The sequence below is a fragment of the Gouania willdenowi genome, chromosome 24 (genome assembly GCF_900634775.1).
Source record: "Gouania willdenowi chromosome 24, fGouWil2.1, whole genome shotgun sequence".
NCBI classification, from domain to species: Eukaryota; Metazoa; Chordata; class Actinopteri; order Blenniiformes; family Gobiesocidae; genus Gouania; species Gouania willdenowi.
The window spans coordinates 6,041,697-6,059,448 of NC_041066.1; the positions used below are offsets into that span (position 1 = coordinate 6,041,697).

Here is a 17,752-nt window from a genome sequence, read left to right on the forward strand (position 1 = left end):
GGACGGATTCACTGTCAAATTAAAGAAGAGGAAATAAAAACCTTTCAGTTCGTTATTGTTAACAATGAAATATTATCTGACATGGCTCTAACCTATTGGCTTTCCATTGTACTGTTAACTCGTTATTGACCCAAATTATATTTTGTCCAGTGCTGTATATTGGTAATGATTGGTAATATCTTGATTTATCCACTGCAAATGTGTGATGAATAAAATGAACAAGAGCACTCAGAGAGCGCAAACCTCCACCATAATATATATTAACTCCGATCAATCGCAGATCAATAGGACGGTTTCTGTCCTAATCTGTCTATTATAGAGCAAAGTTAGAGGACCTGATGGAGCATCAACATTAAATGAGGGGGGAAAATATCATTAGGTTTTAAAGTTGTTGTTTTAGAAAAAATAAACAGAAAATAACCTTTTTATTTGTTTATTTAGTTTTCTACATTATTTAATATTTGTGTAACAGACAGAAAAGTCCATCTGCCTCAAATTTAACTTCCTCAAATGTCAGTGTGCTTGTGCGCACTGACGTCTCCACATTAAACGAGCAAAACGCTCATTTAAATAGGGGCGGTCTGCACCAGTTCTGCTTGTGCACCAATGATTGCTGCAATCTTAGTGAATTCCACGCAGGAGATGAGGGAACTGTGTCACTAAAGGATTTAGGGAAGCAACTGAATTACCACCCTTTATTTCAGATCTTAATGAATCCGGCCCTCAGTGCCCATTCTTTTCACAGGCCTGATCTTTTCAGATCCTTTCAGTGCATGCGCGTAGACCATGTCGTTTCCTTCACTTGCAATCCTTACGACAGAGCTGCTGGGACGTGAAATTTTAATGTAAACCGACCATACAAAGTTTATTAAATATTTTAAATATGTGACTGTTTTGTGATGTTTTTATACGTTAATTTTAAAAAATGGATTAAAAGACAATACACAACATTGACAATCAAAAACCAAACCGAAATAAATCGGAATTCACTCAAAACATACATTTCAAATTCTTTTTAAACAGCACGGTTTCAACCTTTTAAATAGTACACGAACTGTCGTAAAATAGGTTGACCGGATGTAGACACATTTCGCTCATGCATTGAAAGAATCTGAAATGATCAGGTCCAAGAACGTATTGGGTACTGACAGGTGCAATCGGGATGAAATTTGGTGGATTAATTTGCAACCTACCCAACATAACTAAATCTCCTAAAGACTGGTCAATTACAAACTAATTTGGCCAATGATGAGAGATTGGGATTTAAGCTGATCAAGAATCAGTATATTGTATATTTAGTATATTCAGTATATTTAATTAAATCTTCCATGGCGTAAGGTTAAGATTTTGTCTAAATCAGTTCAGTATGCCTTTAGGACATAACTAACAGATAAATAAATGCACTTGGGTGAAAATATTATCTCTTTGCTGATTTTTGGAAAGACGATACAAGGATACAATGTGTATTTTACTATATGAAATCATTTTGCTAATAAGGGTCTTTCTGTAGTGCACTGGTGAGAGGTTGTGTCATTCAAAACTTACATCACATGTGATTGTAAAGGGTAGCATGTAGTATGTAACTATGGTTCTATGAATCCTGGATGACCTACAGAGGAGGTGCTTAAAGCACTGGATGTTCCATCTCGCACATGCGCAGGTTGAGTAATTATGTCAACAAAGTCACCTGTGACCCCTGGATGACCCGGAGAGCCCTAATCTACCGGTGTCATCAAGTGATCTGTTCTTGTCAAAATCTTCTTGCAAGGACACAAGGATCCTGAGTGACAGGATGCTCTGGCGGTCATCCAGGATTCATAGAACCGTAGTTACATACGTAACTCTCGTTCTATTTAATCCTTACTGACCGCCAGAGGCGGTGATTAAAGCACTGGATGACTTATACCAGAAAGGTCATGAAAGAATCCTCACCTACTCAAGGCCTGAAGCTGTAGACTGCACGGCCATTGCCATAGGCTGGACATCAGCAACGTTCACCCTGTAAAAATAGTAAATGGACTTGATTTATATAGCGCCTTATAACCACTCTGAAGCAGTCCCAAAGCGCTTTACATATCAGCTCATTCACCCAATCACTCTCACATTCCAATGGGACAGGACTGCCATGCAAGGCGCTAGTCAACCACTGGGAGCAACTTAGGGTTCAGTGTCTTGCCCAAGGACACTTCGACACATGGTCAGGTACTGGGATCGAACCCCAAACCTCTCGATCAGAAGACGACCCTCTAACACCTGAGCCACGGTCGCCCAAAGGTGCATGATGAGGATCAGGTAGCTGCAGCACAGATGTCCTGCAGGGGAACGCCCCTCAAGGCGGCCCATGATGCAGCCATGCCTCTAGTAGAATAGCACTTTATGCCCTGGGGCACCGGTGCCATATGCGTCTGTTGACCTGAGACGGGAGGTCTTTCCTCTCCAGAAGACACCATGGTGTCCCACGCATGAGTTTGAGCAACAGCGGGAACCATGGTTTTCCTGGCCAGCATGGGGCAACCAGGCGGCCAAGCAGGCGGAGACCACCCTGCTGAGCCCTGTGAAGCGTTGCTGGTATGAGGGGGAGTGAAGGAAATGCATAAAGTAGGCCTTCTGGCCAGGTATGCGCCAGTGCGTCCCTCCAAATGTGGCCCATATCACAGCCACCACCTCTGGGTGAAGTCTCCACTCCCCGGATGGAGGCTTCTGACGGGAGAGGAGATCTGCGGCAGTGTTCCCGATACCAGGAACATGCATTGCTTGGAGGCTCAGGACGTTGGGGTAAGCCCACGTGAGGAGCCGGTGTGCCACGCGCAGACACGTCAGAGATCTGGTGCCGCCTTGGTGGCTGATGTGGTACACAGCTGAGGTATTGTCTGACCGGATGAGAACATGCAGATCTTTCAGAACAAGGAGATAGTGCCTGAGCGCCAGGAATACAGCCTGAAGTTCCAACACATTTATGTGCTGCCGCTTCTGCTGGGCACTCCACAAGCCCCTGACAGTCCTGGACTGCCACACAGCACCCCAACCCATAAGAGAGGCGTCAGTCTTGACAATCTCCCGGCGGGAGGCTACCCTCCCCATGGGTACACCCAACATTAGGTATTCCCTCCTCCACCTTGTGCTGGTGGCCAGTCGTCCAGATAGGGGAGTATTGAAACTCCGCTAGCCTGTAACGGTGACAGAGCAGCTGCCACACGCGTGGCTGCACAGCGTCGTCGATTTCCTGGCACTATGAACTGCAGGCCCCTGGGCTGCCCGGACGGATGAGCAGTCGGCCGTGGGTATGGGTGATCTGCACCCATTCCTGCCAAATGTCCCTGCCTAGGAGGGGCATGGGGAGCCTGGCGCAAACTGGCAAACTTTTGCCTCGCTTGGCCAACCTGCACGCAACGCTCCAAGGCCTGCAATGCCGCAGGGCCAAAGGTCTGGCCCGGCACAACCGGAAGAGAACGCAATGTTCTGCGGCATGGCTAGGATAGAGGGAACTGTGCCAGCCAGACCTGGCGACGAGTCAGCATTATCGTCGACATGAGCTCCCTGCTCATGAATGCGAATGTCTGCAATGAGGCAACGCTGAGGGACTGAGCTGCATGCTCCACCCCGGAATCCTGCAAGGTACTCGACAAAGCCATTACCAGGTGTGACAGAGAATTACCTAAACGTCCCATTCGGGCAGCAATGTTATAGCTGCGAGTCCGAAGGTCGTCAATCAACCTGCACTGAGGCTGGGGGCAGCGTGCATCCGGTCTCACAGCCTCATCTGGGGAAACTATCACGTCACTCAGGCCAGTGAGTGCACCGGCCTGGAGTGATCAAACTGTGCTCCCAATGAATCTAACTGGAGCAACACCCGACAAAATCGCTGCGTGCACACTGCCGTTAGCAGGAGAGCGAGAGAGCAGCGGCGAGCAACGCGGCCGCTCAGCATGCACACTCAGCAGAGTAACCTTAGCTGTTTAATCACAGTAGAGAGACAGAGGTGTAGCCACCGAGTCTAAACCAGCACACAATCACAAGGCGAATCACCGCCGATGACATCAAAGTGTACGGTACTCATTCAAGGATTCAAGGATTCAAGGTTCTTTATTGTCAAATATGCCCCATGTTAAACATACAGCACAGATGAAATTGCAATCCCCCCCAACCCCCAGTGCAAACCTGCAGTGCATAAAAAGAGCACTTAAAACACACAACAAACACACAAAAAAAAAAACAACTAGCAATACTATACAACAAATAACTTAACTAAAGACATACGGACAACAAATAACAAATAACGAACAACAATGAGGTAGAATGTGGATAAATTACTATGAGGTAGAATATAAATAAATTACAGTATTAATAATATAAACAGAGTGCAGATGAAGTTAAAAAGTGAGGTAGTGTGCAAATAGCATAACAATACAATGACGGCTGTGCAGAGTTTAGGGTGCGTGAATTAGTGGAGCACGCAGGGGGTGGAGGTGGAGGGGGGTGATGCCAGGTCCTGTAGGGGCAGACTGTGGCAGGATGAAGGGGGGGGAGTGGAGGGCAGAGGGGGCAGAGGGGTGAAGGAGGGTAGACAACTGAGGGCAGAGGGTGGAAGGAGGCGGAGGGGGGATGGAGGCAGGGGCAGGAAAGGGAAAGGGGATGAGTGGACGAATGGGAGGGAGAGCAGGGAGGGAGTTGAGTCTCCTGACAGCCTGATGGAATAAACTGTTCTTGAGCCTGCTCGTTCGAGCACGGAGACTCTGCAGTCTCCTCCCAGATGGCAGCAGGCTGAAGAGGCTGTAGGACGGGTGGGTGGGGTCACCTGCAATCCTGGTGGCTTTGCGGGTGAGACGTGAATTGTAAATGTCCAGAAGGGGGGGAAGAGAGACACCAATGATCTTCTCAGCTATTCTCACGATGCGCTGCAGAGACTTACGGCAGGACACGGTGCAAGCGCCGTACCACACGGTGATGCAGCTGGACATGATGCTCTCAATGGTGCCACTGTAGAATGTGTGCATGATGGAGGATGGGGCTCTTGCTCTCCTCAGTTTGCGGAGGAAGTAGAGGCGCTGATTAGCTTTTTTGGCCAGTGATGCAGAGTTGAGGCACCAGGACAGGTCTTCGGAGATGTGCACACCCAGGAACTTGGTGCTGCTCACCCTCTCCACTGCAGCACCGTCGATGGTCAGAGGAGCATGCTGGGTGTGCGTTCTCCTGAAGTCCACAACAATCTCCTTCGTCTTCTCAACGTTCAGATGGAGATTATTGTCCTTGCACCACGAGGCCAGCCTGCTCACCTCACTCCTGTAGATTGACTCATCGTTGTTGTTGATGAGACCCACCACAGTCGTGTCGTCCGCGAACTTAACGAAGAGGTTGGAGCTGGAAGATGGGGCGCAGTCATGGGTCAGCAGAGTGAAGAGGAGGGGGCTCAGCACACATCCTTGGGGGGCCCCCGTGTTCATCATGATGGTGCTGGAGGTGTTACTGCCGACCCGAACTGCCTGTGGTCTCCCTGTCAGGAAGTCCAGCAGCCAGTTGCACATGGGGGTGCTTAGGCCCAGGTTGTCCAGTTTGTGGATGAGCTGCTGCGGGATGATGGTGTTGAATGCTGAGCTGAAGTCGATGAACAGCATTCTGACGTGGGCGTCCTTGGTCTCCAGGTGGGTGAGGGCTGAGTGGAGGGCAGTGGAGATGGCGTCGTCGGTCGATCGGTTAGGCCGATATGCAAACTGGTAGGGGTCCAGGGTGGAGGGGAGGGCAGACTTGATGTGCTGCATGACCAGCCGCTCGAAGCACTTCATGAGGATGGGGGTTAGTGCGACCGGGCGGTAGTCATTGTAGCAGGATGGAGACGGCTTCTTGGGGACCGGGATGATGGTGGTGGCTTTGAAGCATGTGGGGACAACAGCTTGGCTCAGTGACGAGTTGAAGATGTCGGTGAGGACATCTGTGAGCTCCTCTGCACAGTCTCTCAGGACACGACCTGGGATGTTGTCGGGACCTGGCGCTTTCCGTGCATTTGTTCTCTGGAGGGATCGCTTCACGCTATCCCGGGAAAGCGTCAGTACCTGGTCACCAGGAGAAGGTGGCGTCTTCTGTGCTGGGGTGCTGTTGTCTGCCTCAAAACGAGCAAAGAAGTTGTTGAGGTTGTTTAGCAGAGAGGTGGAGCTGTCACAGGTCTGCGGAGGGGGCTTGTAGTCCGTGATGGTCTGGACCCCCCGCCACAGGTTCCTGGTGTCTCTGCTGTCGGTGAACCGGTCTGCGATCCTCCTGGAGTATTTCCTCCTGGCCAATCTGATGCCTCGTGACAGGTTGGCCCTGGCAGTCCTTAGGCCCCCCGCGTCCCCAGCTCTGAAGGCAGTGTTCCTGGCCTTCAGGAGCCTATGGACTTCACCTGTCAGCCATGGCTTCTGATTGGCCCGAATGGTGAAGGTCTTGGTGACCGTGACATCGTCCATGCACTTTTCCATGTAGGACGTGACGGTCTCTGTGTACTCCTGGAGGTCGGTGATGTTATTGTTGGTGGCTGCTTGTTTGAACATACTCCAGTCAGTGGTGGAAAAGCAGTCCTGGAGTGCTTCTGTGGACCCCTCAGGCCACACCCGTACCTGCTTCCTAACTGGTTTGATGGCTTTAACCAGTGGCCTGTATGCTGGCATTAGCATAACAGTGGAGTGGTCTGAGGCTCCGAGGTGGGGGAGGGGGAGGGCTTTGTAGGCCCCTTTGTTTACAGTGTAAACATTGTCCAGAATATTATTACCTCTAGTGGGAAACTTGATGTGGCCATGAAGTTGTGGAAGCACACTCTTGGGGTTCGCATGGTTGAAGTCCCCAGCCAGGATGAGAAAAGCATCAGGGTGTGCTGTCTGCTGCGCACTGATGTGTTTGTGGAGATCATTCAGAGCCTCACTCCTGTTGTTGGTGGAGCCAGGAGGGATGTAAATTGCTACCAGCAATATGGCACTAAATTCCCTCGGCAGGTAGAATGGCCGGCATTTAATAACCATAAACTCCACAACTGGTGAGCAGTGCTTACACACTACCACCGCGTCTCGGCACCAGGCATCACTGATGTAAACACACAGACCCCCGCCGCGAGTTTTTCCACCCTCGACGAGCTCTCTGTCTGCCCGGTAGCATGTTGGCCCGGCTAGCTGAATAGCATGGTCCGGAACACTGTCATGAAGCCATGTCTCCACAAAAACAAAGACACAACACTCACTCACAGTCCTGGAAGTTGTTCGGAGTAAGCGGATATAGTCCAGTTTATTATCCAGCGAGCGTACGTTGGCCAGAGTGATGGTCGGGATAGCCGGCCGGTGAGGGCTAGCCGCTAGCCTAGCCCGGATACCTCCACGCTTCCCCCTCTTCTGCTTCCTTGTATTCCGACCGTGGCGCTTCCACTTTGGGCTTGTTGCAGAAGTGGGGGACGGTGATCGAGCAGGCCTCCGGAGCAGACCGCAGTCCCGTAGCTCTTCCGCTAGCACTGGATTAACCTCCGTATTTGTGGTTTTGCCGATGTCGAGCAGGACCTCGCGGGTGAATGTGCGCCTTGGGGTTAGTGGGGTTAGTGGACGCGACGAAGACGGACAAATACACACAGATATAGGTTTGCAGGGAGAGAGAGGAGCCGCTGCGTGCACCCGCGCCGCCATCATCATTGAGAAGCACCTCAGGCAGCCCCTGGTAAACTGGTCACTAAGTCCCATCCCTACTTAAAGGGAAAACAGCGAGTTGCAGCGTCTAACGGACGAGAACACTCGAGGCGCCAACCTTGCGGTTACCAAGCTACAAGCAACAAGCTGTGAATAGCAAACAACCAACCTGCTATCGTTATTCGCAATCGCGAAAAGACAGAAGGAACAGATCACCTGATGAAAGCGGTAGATATAGGCTCTCCGGGTCATCCAGGGGTCACAGGTGACTTTGTTGATATAATTACTCGACCTGTGCATGCACGAGATGGAACATCCAGTGCTTTAAGCACCGCCATCTGTCAGATGAAATAGAACATGCAGGATAGGGGGTCTTGGGGAGCAGGACCATGCTATACAGCAGTGGTTCTCAAACTTTTTTTGCTCAAGCACCCCCTTTATCTGATTTCTCACCCCAAGTACCCCCTTTGTCCAGCTGCAACATTTTGCTTAAAAAACTATTTAAAAACAACAAGTGATAACACACATTTTAAAGAATTTAACTTTGTAAATAAGTGGAAAGAACCAGTATTTAGTGCAGTGGTTCACAATTTTTTTTGGATTGTGACCCCATTTTAATATCAAGAATTTCTGACGACCCCATGTTTGAGCTCAGAGATATTTTTTTTTTTACTGCATTTTATTTGAACTAGATTTATATTTCACAAAGTCAAAGTATAGAAATACAGTTGTTTAAGATTGTGTGTTGTTTTAATAATTTAAAAAAAAATTTCAAAAACATATTCAAATTTTCAGAAATTTCAGGTGACCCCACACAGGGTCTCAACCCCAACATTGAAAAACAAGTTTTAGTGGCTTCTGAATAGATTTATTTGAATAGTTTTTTTTTATCATTTCCTGTCATCAAACGCCTGGGGTTGGACCAATTTATTTGATAATTTTTCACTCTCTCTCAAGTACCCCTTGTGGTTCCATCACGTATCCTAGGGGTTCACATACCCCGATTTGAGAAACACTGCTATACAGGATAAGCAGGTACAGAAGCTGAGATGAGAACCTGACCAATGATGTTGTCTTAGAGGTATAATATGTCCCTTCACCACATATTTATAAAAATAACCTTTCACAAAGCATCCTAATATGTTTTTTCTTCCTAAGATGAGAAAGAGATTGTTCACCTAACATGCTCATATAGACATAGCTTTATGTCAGAGTGTTTGCTGCCCTGGTGCTACCGTCATCTCAGCATCACTAAATCATTACGCTAATGTACGCAGGGACATTTTCAGTCACTTCACTTTTCTCTGGGAATGTTTGCGTTCAGACTGTGTGGTTAATAGTTACAGCCAAATTCTGTCAACCCGACGAAGCGTCATGTGTTCGTCACCCCTGCTGCCGCACAACGCTCAGAGATATTTTTGGTAGCGATGTCTCAGCAGGGCTCTGATCACTTTTGTTTCATCCCCAACACAACAGCTTGCTGATATATTTACTGTGGTGGAAAAATTGAATAACTCCAATACATTGGAGCTGTAGCCAACTTATTCATGTGCAGAGATTTTGGGATGAAAGTGGTTGATTTCTAATGGGAGTTGCGTATAAATACTTCACAGTTCAAATCGTTAAGTCTGCATGTTCAGTATTTTATAGTTCTTTCATGTTTTACTTTTGAAATGTAAAAGTGTATCTCTCCATCCCCCCTCTTCTTGTTCAGCCAGCACTACCACTTGCAAACCAGAGACATGCGACCCCACCCCAGTGTCACGCTGGATCCTACCACAACCTTCCATCCTCCACCTTTTCGCTCCCGCAACCAGAGCTACATGCGCGCTGTCAGCACTCTCAGTCAGGCTAGCTGCGTCAGCCAGGTAAGTGTCCCACCTGCCTCACACAAAGGAAACACCTGGAGACGTGGCTAGGTGTGTGCACTGAGCTGGTGTGTATGCAGTAGAACTAGAGACATCCGCAGGACATTGGAGATCCAGACCAGAGCAAATGGCCAACAGTGGTGGGAACAGTTTAGACCAACAGAGCTGGACAAAATGTAATTGTTGTACATCAAAGTCTTCCTATGAATTTAAAAACAATAGTTTTCTTTTAATCAGTTTCATACACAGGCCCTAACATTTGGGCTAGGTTTCATTTGCTCACTCTGACATTGACATGGTACATGTCAAAGACAATCTGCCATCATTTATGAAGGATGATAATCTGTTAACCAAACAAGCTCTGAATGTTCACAGCTTTTTCACTGAGCACATTTTTCTTCCTTACTTACTTACACGCTCCCTCCTTTTACTTCCTATCTTCCTTCCTTCCTTCTCCCCTTCCTCTCTCCCTTTTCATCCTCCTTCCTCCCTCCCATTCCATTTTTCCTCTCTTGCTTCCTTTGTCCCTTCCCCTCTCCCTTTTCATCCGTCCTTCCTTCCATTCATTCTTATTTCTCGCATTCCTCCTTTTCCATCTTCCCTTCCTTACTGCATTCCTTTTTTCTCCTTTTCTGCTTCCTTCCTTGCTTGCTAACTTCCATCTTCCTTTTCTCACTTCATTATTCTCTTTTCCCCCTCCCTTTCCGTCCTTACTTCTTTCCTTCTGAGGAATCAAGTAAATGAATAAAACAACAAATACAACTCCAAATCAATCAGTTTACAAGTTTTTATTTCCAATAACTCAGGGATAGTTTATGCATTTTTAGTTGAGTTATTATGATTGTATATGAAGGTTGGACCCTGTAGGTTGTGTATTGTACACTGTATGTGCTACATGAATCTGAATGTTTTTGGACAGATTGTATATTTCTGCTTTTGGTTTTTCCTTTGATCTCACATTTATTTAATTTAAGGTCAAAAGTGAATAGGGCATCATGCTAACCCTTCTTTATATTTGCTGTGCAAAGGGGAAGAATCAAAGTGAGAAAGAGAAAGGAAGAGGAAAAATTAAGGACTGCTATTCCTGTTTTTGTCTCTCAGGTGAGTGAGACTGAGGTCAATGGCCAGTTTGAGTCAGTTTGCGAGTCCGTTTTTAGTGAACTAGAATCCCAGGCCATGGAGGCCTTGGACCTGCCCGGTTCGTTCCGCACTCGAAGCCACAGTTACCTCCGTGCAATTCAGGCTGGTTATTCCCAGGATGACGACTGCTTGCCTTCAATGACATCCTCCACTGTCACTTCAACTCTCAGATCCACAACAGGTAAAAAAAAATCCCCTCCCCCCACAAAGCGAGAGAGGGCTTGGGCTACATATCCTCATTCATCCTATACAAGCGCACAAACTCGACATACCTACATATGTACAGTGGGGAACCCTTTGAGCATCGGACATGCCAGGCTGAGTGATTCCATTGATTTTCTTTAGAAGCTACAGTGTGTGTTTCTGTTTCTTTTCCACTGCATTACTGCTTACGTATTACTTTGCACGACTCATGCATTGTTAGCTAAGCTTCTGGCCGTCCCCTTGTGGTGATTCTGAGCTGTAAACTAGGCTAAAGGTGGGAGGGTCCCATTTTAAACATGTGAGATGGCAAGACACAGGCACAGCACACTTTTCACAGCACCACCACATGACATGGCATGTTTTAAAAGGATCAGGCCCTACCCTGAGCATGTTAAACTGTGGTGTTATATATGTGTTGTCCAAAACCTATATCAGTTACTTAGGGAGGGGTGATTTCAAAACGGGCCAGGGGTAGTGGAGTGCTATACTGCCCTTCCCTTGCTCGGTTGTTGCAACACATAATAGCACACATTTGAACCAACTTCATATCTTAAAATTGAAAAAAAGAAAAAACCTAAACACATTAAGGTAAGTCGACAAGCTTTAAAGACTAGGAAACATTCACAAAAACAACTGGTTGCACATAGAGCGACCACTTCATTCACTTTTGACAAATTTTTGCCAAAGTAAATAACTTGATCCTAAACACTTTTTTTGTGTTGTGTTGCATTAAACTCAAGTTGTAGGCATTATTCTCAACCAAACCAACAAAAAAAGTTAGCCTTGTATTATTGTGTTGAGGGTGTAACCCGACTTATGCCCGATATCACCTGGGATGGGATCCAGCAGACCTGCACAAGCCTTTACAGGAGGCTGTGGTTTTAGAAAGAAACAATGTTTTAATCAAAAGACCTTCATCTAATAATGGTGGTTACTGTTGGATCGTATCACAAATTTATTTTTTCTTTAAACATGCTTAACTGCAACACAATACAAGCATTACACCATCCTGGTTCTTTGTGCACACAGCATCTTTGCAGTAAATCCCTCACTAAGTGTCATTGGTGTTTGTCCGCAAGAGTAAAGCTATGAACCCTATTGAAACAGTTTTCTCTTAACATGTGTTCTTTCAAATGTTGTGACTAAGATTTTCCTTGTTTTTGTACACTTCTCTATTGACATAATATTGGAGACATTTGCTCTTGTGCTCATTTTGTTTGGCTTTGTCTTTTTGTTGAATCTGGACATTGATTTTCTTGAACCCTCTGTTCTTCAATTGAGTTTCCATCTGATTTCCCTTCAAGTGACAGAAGTACTGAAAGATAACGGAGTGCTCTCCAATCCCACCGTTCAATTTTGCTGAACTCATTGAGCTTGCTGCTCTGATTCTGTCAGTTTTATCGGGGTAAAAAAGCCCAAATGATTAAATGGTATAATGACGAATTTAAAGACCAAGATACATCATTTACGGTGTGTCAAAGAGAGTTGTAGTAGCCTAGAGAAAAGGTCACCTTTGAGCCAATCAATACCATAAACAATATATCTCCTTAGGTGTACTCGCAAAACTCTGGAGCTAAAATAGCTTAATAGCCCTCTTTAAATAGCCCCACTGATCTGAACAAGACCACTGACTCTTCAGATCACTTTCTATGTTGAGAAGTAGCTCGTAATTAAATTGCACGCTGACTCGAAGGCTAGTGAGCCCTTGAGTGAGGAAGAGATCCTGTGATGTTTCATAAGGCAAAAGAGCAGCAAACCCCCCCTCTCCATTTGACCATCCAACTCTTGAAGGATAACCAGGGGAAAAGAACAACTGGAGGCATCAGAGATGATTGTTGCGGGTATTCTTATGTTCAGACGCATACATATATCTATGTATATGTGTGTTTTTGCACTGCCTTCTCAGTAAAAACATTAGGATACTCAGGGGTTTTCACATAGTTGGAACAACTCATAAAACCTTGGATTCTTACTTGACTTCTTTGATACAATGATCACTACCATGTTTTAAATTAGATCTTATTAGATATGATGGTGTTATGAGACTGTTTTCAAGTTGCAGCCTAAAGTAGCACTGAATGTCCCATTGCCACCATCTCCTGATTCACAGTGGTGAATATATTGTTTCTTTTGATACAAATTTGAGACTTTCTTAACAGTACACGTGGCCCATTGTGTGGCATTGAGTTTCTCAGCTCTTTTTGACTGTGGGATTGCAGCCTCTCCCTGGTAACCCTTGCCAGGTTACTTAAAACTGATCCAATCTTTGGACCTGTTACTTTCAATAGGGTTCATATCTGCTTCTTGCCCCAGTGGGTTGTGAGTCTTTGACTACCCTTGACATCTTTTCTTTTGCACAAAACGGCACCAATTTGTAGTCTAAGAAACAATATATACTGTTTGAGAGAAAACATGACTTAAAAAGGTGGATTTATTCATTGATGTTCGATGCCTCTCATGTTTAATTTCCCTCTTTTGTCGTGCTGTGCAGTGAAAAGATGGAAAGAAGCCTTGAGATGTTTGAGAAGGCAGTGTAAAAACATTGTGAAAAGCCTACAGTATGTGAGTTAAGTTTATATTGGTGAATCTTGCTGAAATTATCTGTTAAGTTGCTAAAAAGAGGAATGTTTCTAAACCTAATTGTAACCACTTTCTAAATCATGGCAACATTTTAAACATCTTCTGATTCTCTAGATTTCCTGAAGATTAACCATTTAGTCTCGGAGCATTCGTTTGGGAATAGTAACTCACATACGGACGGTTTTTCCATAGATATGTGCTGACCTTTCAGCTCCAAACTGAATACCCTCCAGCTGTTCGTTTCACCTTGAATGTTCTTGTGTTTGCATATTCACACTTTTCTTTCAGAGGGATATGATGTTTTGGATGGGACATCTTTACTAAATGAAGACATGATAGAGGATGACGATGGTGCTAGCTCCTCTGCCTACGCTGAGCTTGAGAGACTGGAGAGAGAGACTGCGGCTGCTCGCAGCCAGCACAGTACTAGCTCCACCGTCACAGCCATCTCTGTCCCACCGGCATCACCCCCTTCCTACAGGATCCCTCATGCCTCCCCCATAGCCACCTCTGAGCCGCAGGTTCCTCAGGCTCTGCAAGCCTTTAAAGAGTCCGCCAGCATGGTCGCTGCCTTCAACATGCAGTGGAAGGATGAAATTTCTGCAATGCGTTATGAGCTTGCAGAGCTCCGTAGAGATGTTTGTGGTGAATTAAAAACTTTCAATAGCAATTTCTTCAACTTCACTCAGTGCTACAACATGTGGACTTTGTGCCGGGAGCCTTGCAGTGACAGCATGACGCAAACAGAAGATAGAGTTTCAATAGGAATCCAAGCAGGCTCCAGTTGGTCTGTGCTCCAACACCTGGAGGACAAATCTGTGATGTGCCAACCAGAGCCTAAACCCTTCAACATCATGGATTTGATGAATCCACCACGGATTGAGATTATAGAGGGTACTCCTGAGAGCACGCCCGAGGGCTCAGGCAGCCCGGCAAGCCCACATCCAATAGAAGACTTTCCTTGGGAGATCAACAAACGGCCGAAGGCTCATACACAGCAGCCAGATCCAAGTAGCCACGCTGGTGGCCATAGAAGTGCTAGCCTAGAACTGTGGAGCAGGAAGTACTCTAGTGGTCCCATGTCATATTTGTCTATGTCATTCTAATCATTTCCATTCTATTTATGCTGTAAAAAGAGGAAGGGAAGCTGGGTGATTATTTAATGAAAGCAGGACAATGCTGTGGTTAGATGTCCCTTTACTCTATGCAGACACGGTTTGTCAACTCTTGAACAGGTCATCATATTGTTCAAGCAATCTTGAATCAAGTGTCTTGCTTAGCCATGGAATAATAAAGACTAATGCTGTTTAATGAGATGAACAGGGTGGCATGAGAATGTGGCAGATATTTAGATCCTCAAGTGCCAACACGAGCAGCATCATTTCCCCTAAAAACCAAACCTTCAGAGAGCGTCTCAATCATTAGATATCTGTTGGATAGTTGACAGTACGATCAATAATCAGCCACTGTGTGATGTGTCTGCACATGAATCTGAAGAACTCATGTTCATTGCAGTTTCTCTTCATATAGAAAGAATCTCTTAAGCACCTAAGTATACGGACAACATACTGTGAAATAACTTATATACCCTAGTTTTTTAAAGAATGCATTTAAAGATAAATAGATTATTAAAAAATGTGTAAAATATATTAGTTAACTTTTCCATTTCAGGTTGTTAATAAAAGCAGTTATATGGTCAAAGCCTGTAATACCATCCCAATGAAAACAAACAAAATTAGCATTCCTTGATCTCACTAAACACTCTGAGGAGGAGGAGGCCCCAAACCACAAGTGTTAAAGCTGAGTCATCTCGGCTAATAATAAAGTTTAATGTGTGAAATCGAACAATGCGAGAGCATTACAGTGAACGCCAAGTACGAATGTGTCAGCTTCAATTCATTCCAGCACAAATAATATTAATGTTCAAGCTGTAAATGTAACACAGTATATGTATATAATTGTACCATTTTGTATATAAAGAAACCTATATTCAATACTTGTACTGTTTGCAGTAACAGACATACTTTGTTCCTGGCTGTACTGACGGGACTTAGCGCGAGTAATTGTGGTAATAAACCAAATGCAGCACTTTAATAAAAAAAAAAGTCTGTCTTTTACCATCAAATCCTGTCAATGAGGGACTCACATGTTTCAATGAAGTGTCTTATCCATTCACACTACATTTATTTCTATTTTAGAAGGAAAGTTTAAAGTACATCTGGATCGTTTGGAAAAATTGGTTCCTATAAATCAGAGGTTGACAATCCAGGTTTTAAAGGGCCACAGTCCTGCTTCTTCTCTATCCTTGAGATTCAATTGTTTGATCTATTTCAAAGCTGCTGGCCAACACGTTGATGTGTGTTGCAGGACAACATCTAAACCCTGCAGAACGGAAACCCTTCAGGACCAGGATTGTGCTCCTTTAAATAGACAATCAGAGCCACTGAGGGCCTCTACCTCTTACATACGTCCCCAGAGGTGCAGTACGATACAAGTGAAAGTACTACTAACCCCACCTCACTAGTGATGACTTTACTGGGCTCCAGTCTGTCATTCAATGGGTGCAGCTCCAGTTCACCTGCTATAATGGCCCACTCGCTCATTTCATCTGTCATTCTCACACAGCCATCCTCTTCATCGTCTGGTTGCACAACAAGGAAAGTGAGATATGGGAGTGTCAGGCTACTGCACAGAATCACTTTGTGTCAGAGCTGTGAACCAAATGCCAACTTAAAAGTATTATAGTAAAGAGCAATTACGCCTTTTTATTTTCTGTCTGCACAATCAATAAGCAATTTTTTTATATTTATTTTGAGGTTTTTGTTCATATAAAACATATGAGAAACGGAAAAAAATACAGACTGGCCAGTTCTTTGTTTTAATTCACCTCACACTCCTCAGCCACTAATTTAAGCTGCATAACCACATACAGTAACTTTAATAATAATTAGATACAGTTAATAATTTTTAAAATTGTAGCTGTAGATTCTCCTCTATTAATCCTCTGTTTGTGATTTACCCAAAAATGTCGAAGGTCGGACGCCACCAATATTGATGTGTTTGTTGTCAAATGGTCATGTGACTTAAACTTTGGAAAAGTTTTGCACTTTGCATTGTGGGATGCAAAAGAATGTAACGATGGCGGCTACATTTCCGTATATTATAATATAATATCAACATCCGCCATTGTTTTTATTTTCAATCTGAGGACACCAGAAATGTCATTTTAAGTACTGATTTTAGGGTCATGGATGAGAACAACTGTTAGACGACATACAGATACTGTTTTAAAAAATGTGAATTATTTAGTGAAGCCAAGCAGCTTTAATCTTTTGTCAATTAACATCTCGCTAAAAGATTTGAATATAGTAATACAAGTCAATTTATTTTTTTGGTATCTTTTATTTGAAATTTGATGACAAATCTGAGACATGCCATGACCTACCGAGCCCAAAAAACTGAAGTCCACTGTAACCAACTGTTGTTGCAATACCTCTCAAAATTTAAAAATCAACAAACCAAACTCAGTCCAAATGTGAATTTGAACGTGCCAGTAGGTGTGTTCAATAAAAGTTTAGAGTCCGACTCTTATCCAACTCAATGTTGCACCACTTGTGCAACCCACCTGTATAAAATATTCCCATATTAACACTAGTAAGCCAATGAAGTGCAAGCATTATCAAACTCTACCTTTCTTCTGCCACTTTTGCAAATGACTCCTCTTGATCATCCTGTCAGGACTGGAAATGCTGTTATTCTTAATCTACTGCAATACAAACTAAGAATTTTGTAAGCCTTTTTAATAATTTACTGCTATGAACACAAATAATAGGAAAGTTTTCAGCTATCAGGGGCTTGAAGAAGCCTTTAGGATGAACAAACTGCTTTCTAAGTTTAACAGAAACACTAAAGATATTTAGGACAAGCATCCACATAAAGACGTATGACTGTGATAACTTTAAGCCTTTGTTTAAAATTAAAATACATAAAATAGCTGTGTGTGCGTGCGTGCGTGTTTGTAAGAGAGAGCAAGAAACATACACTTGCTTCATATGTTTGCTTTTTGAATGATAGAGAAGGGCTTGCAGTGGCACCCCTTACATTTCCCATTAATTTGGTTTGTACAAACCAACTCAAAGGTGCTGAAGACGTGCAATCATGATGTCTCTGATCTACATTAATTCACTCTATGCAAGAGTTTTGTTGGTGGGTGTATTTCATCTTTACTTTAATACATCTGGTGTTTTGTTTTTGTAAATGCTTTGTGCTTGATAAGCAATGTTTTTTTCTAACAAAACAATCATTGCCTTCTTAATGGAAAAATAA

At 44.5% G+C, this 17,752-nt stretch overlaps 1 protein-coding gene across 8 annotated transcripts in view; it reads left to right on the forward strand.

Moving 5' to 3' along the window:
- The window catches only part of dlgap2b (discs, large (Drosophila) homolog-associated protein 2b), a 179,929-nt gene that overhangs the window by 126,818 nt on the left and 35,359 nt on the right, over positions 1-17,752 (forward strand). For 5 of the 8 annotated variants that reach the window (XM_028439206.1, XM_028439207.1, XM_028439209.1 and 2 more), the window contains 2 exons: positions 9,349-9,502; positions 10,604-10,823. In XM_028439206.1, coding sequence (XP_028295007.1) covers positions 9,349-9,502; positions 10,604-10,823 — 374 coding nt within the window. Of the gene's footprint in view, positions 1-9,348; positions 9,503-10,530; positions 10,824-13,714; positions 17,084-17,752 lie in introns of those variants that run through there. The other 3 variants (XM_028439212.1, XM_028439211.1, XM_028439213.1) reach the window with 3 other exon arrangements.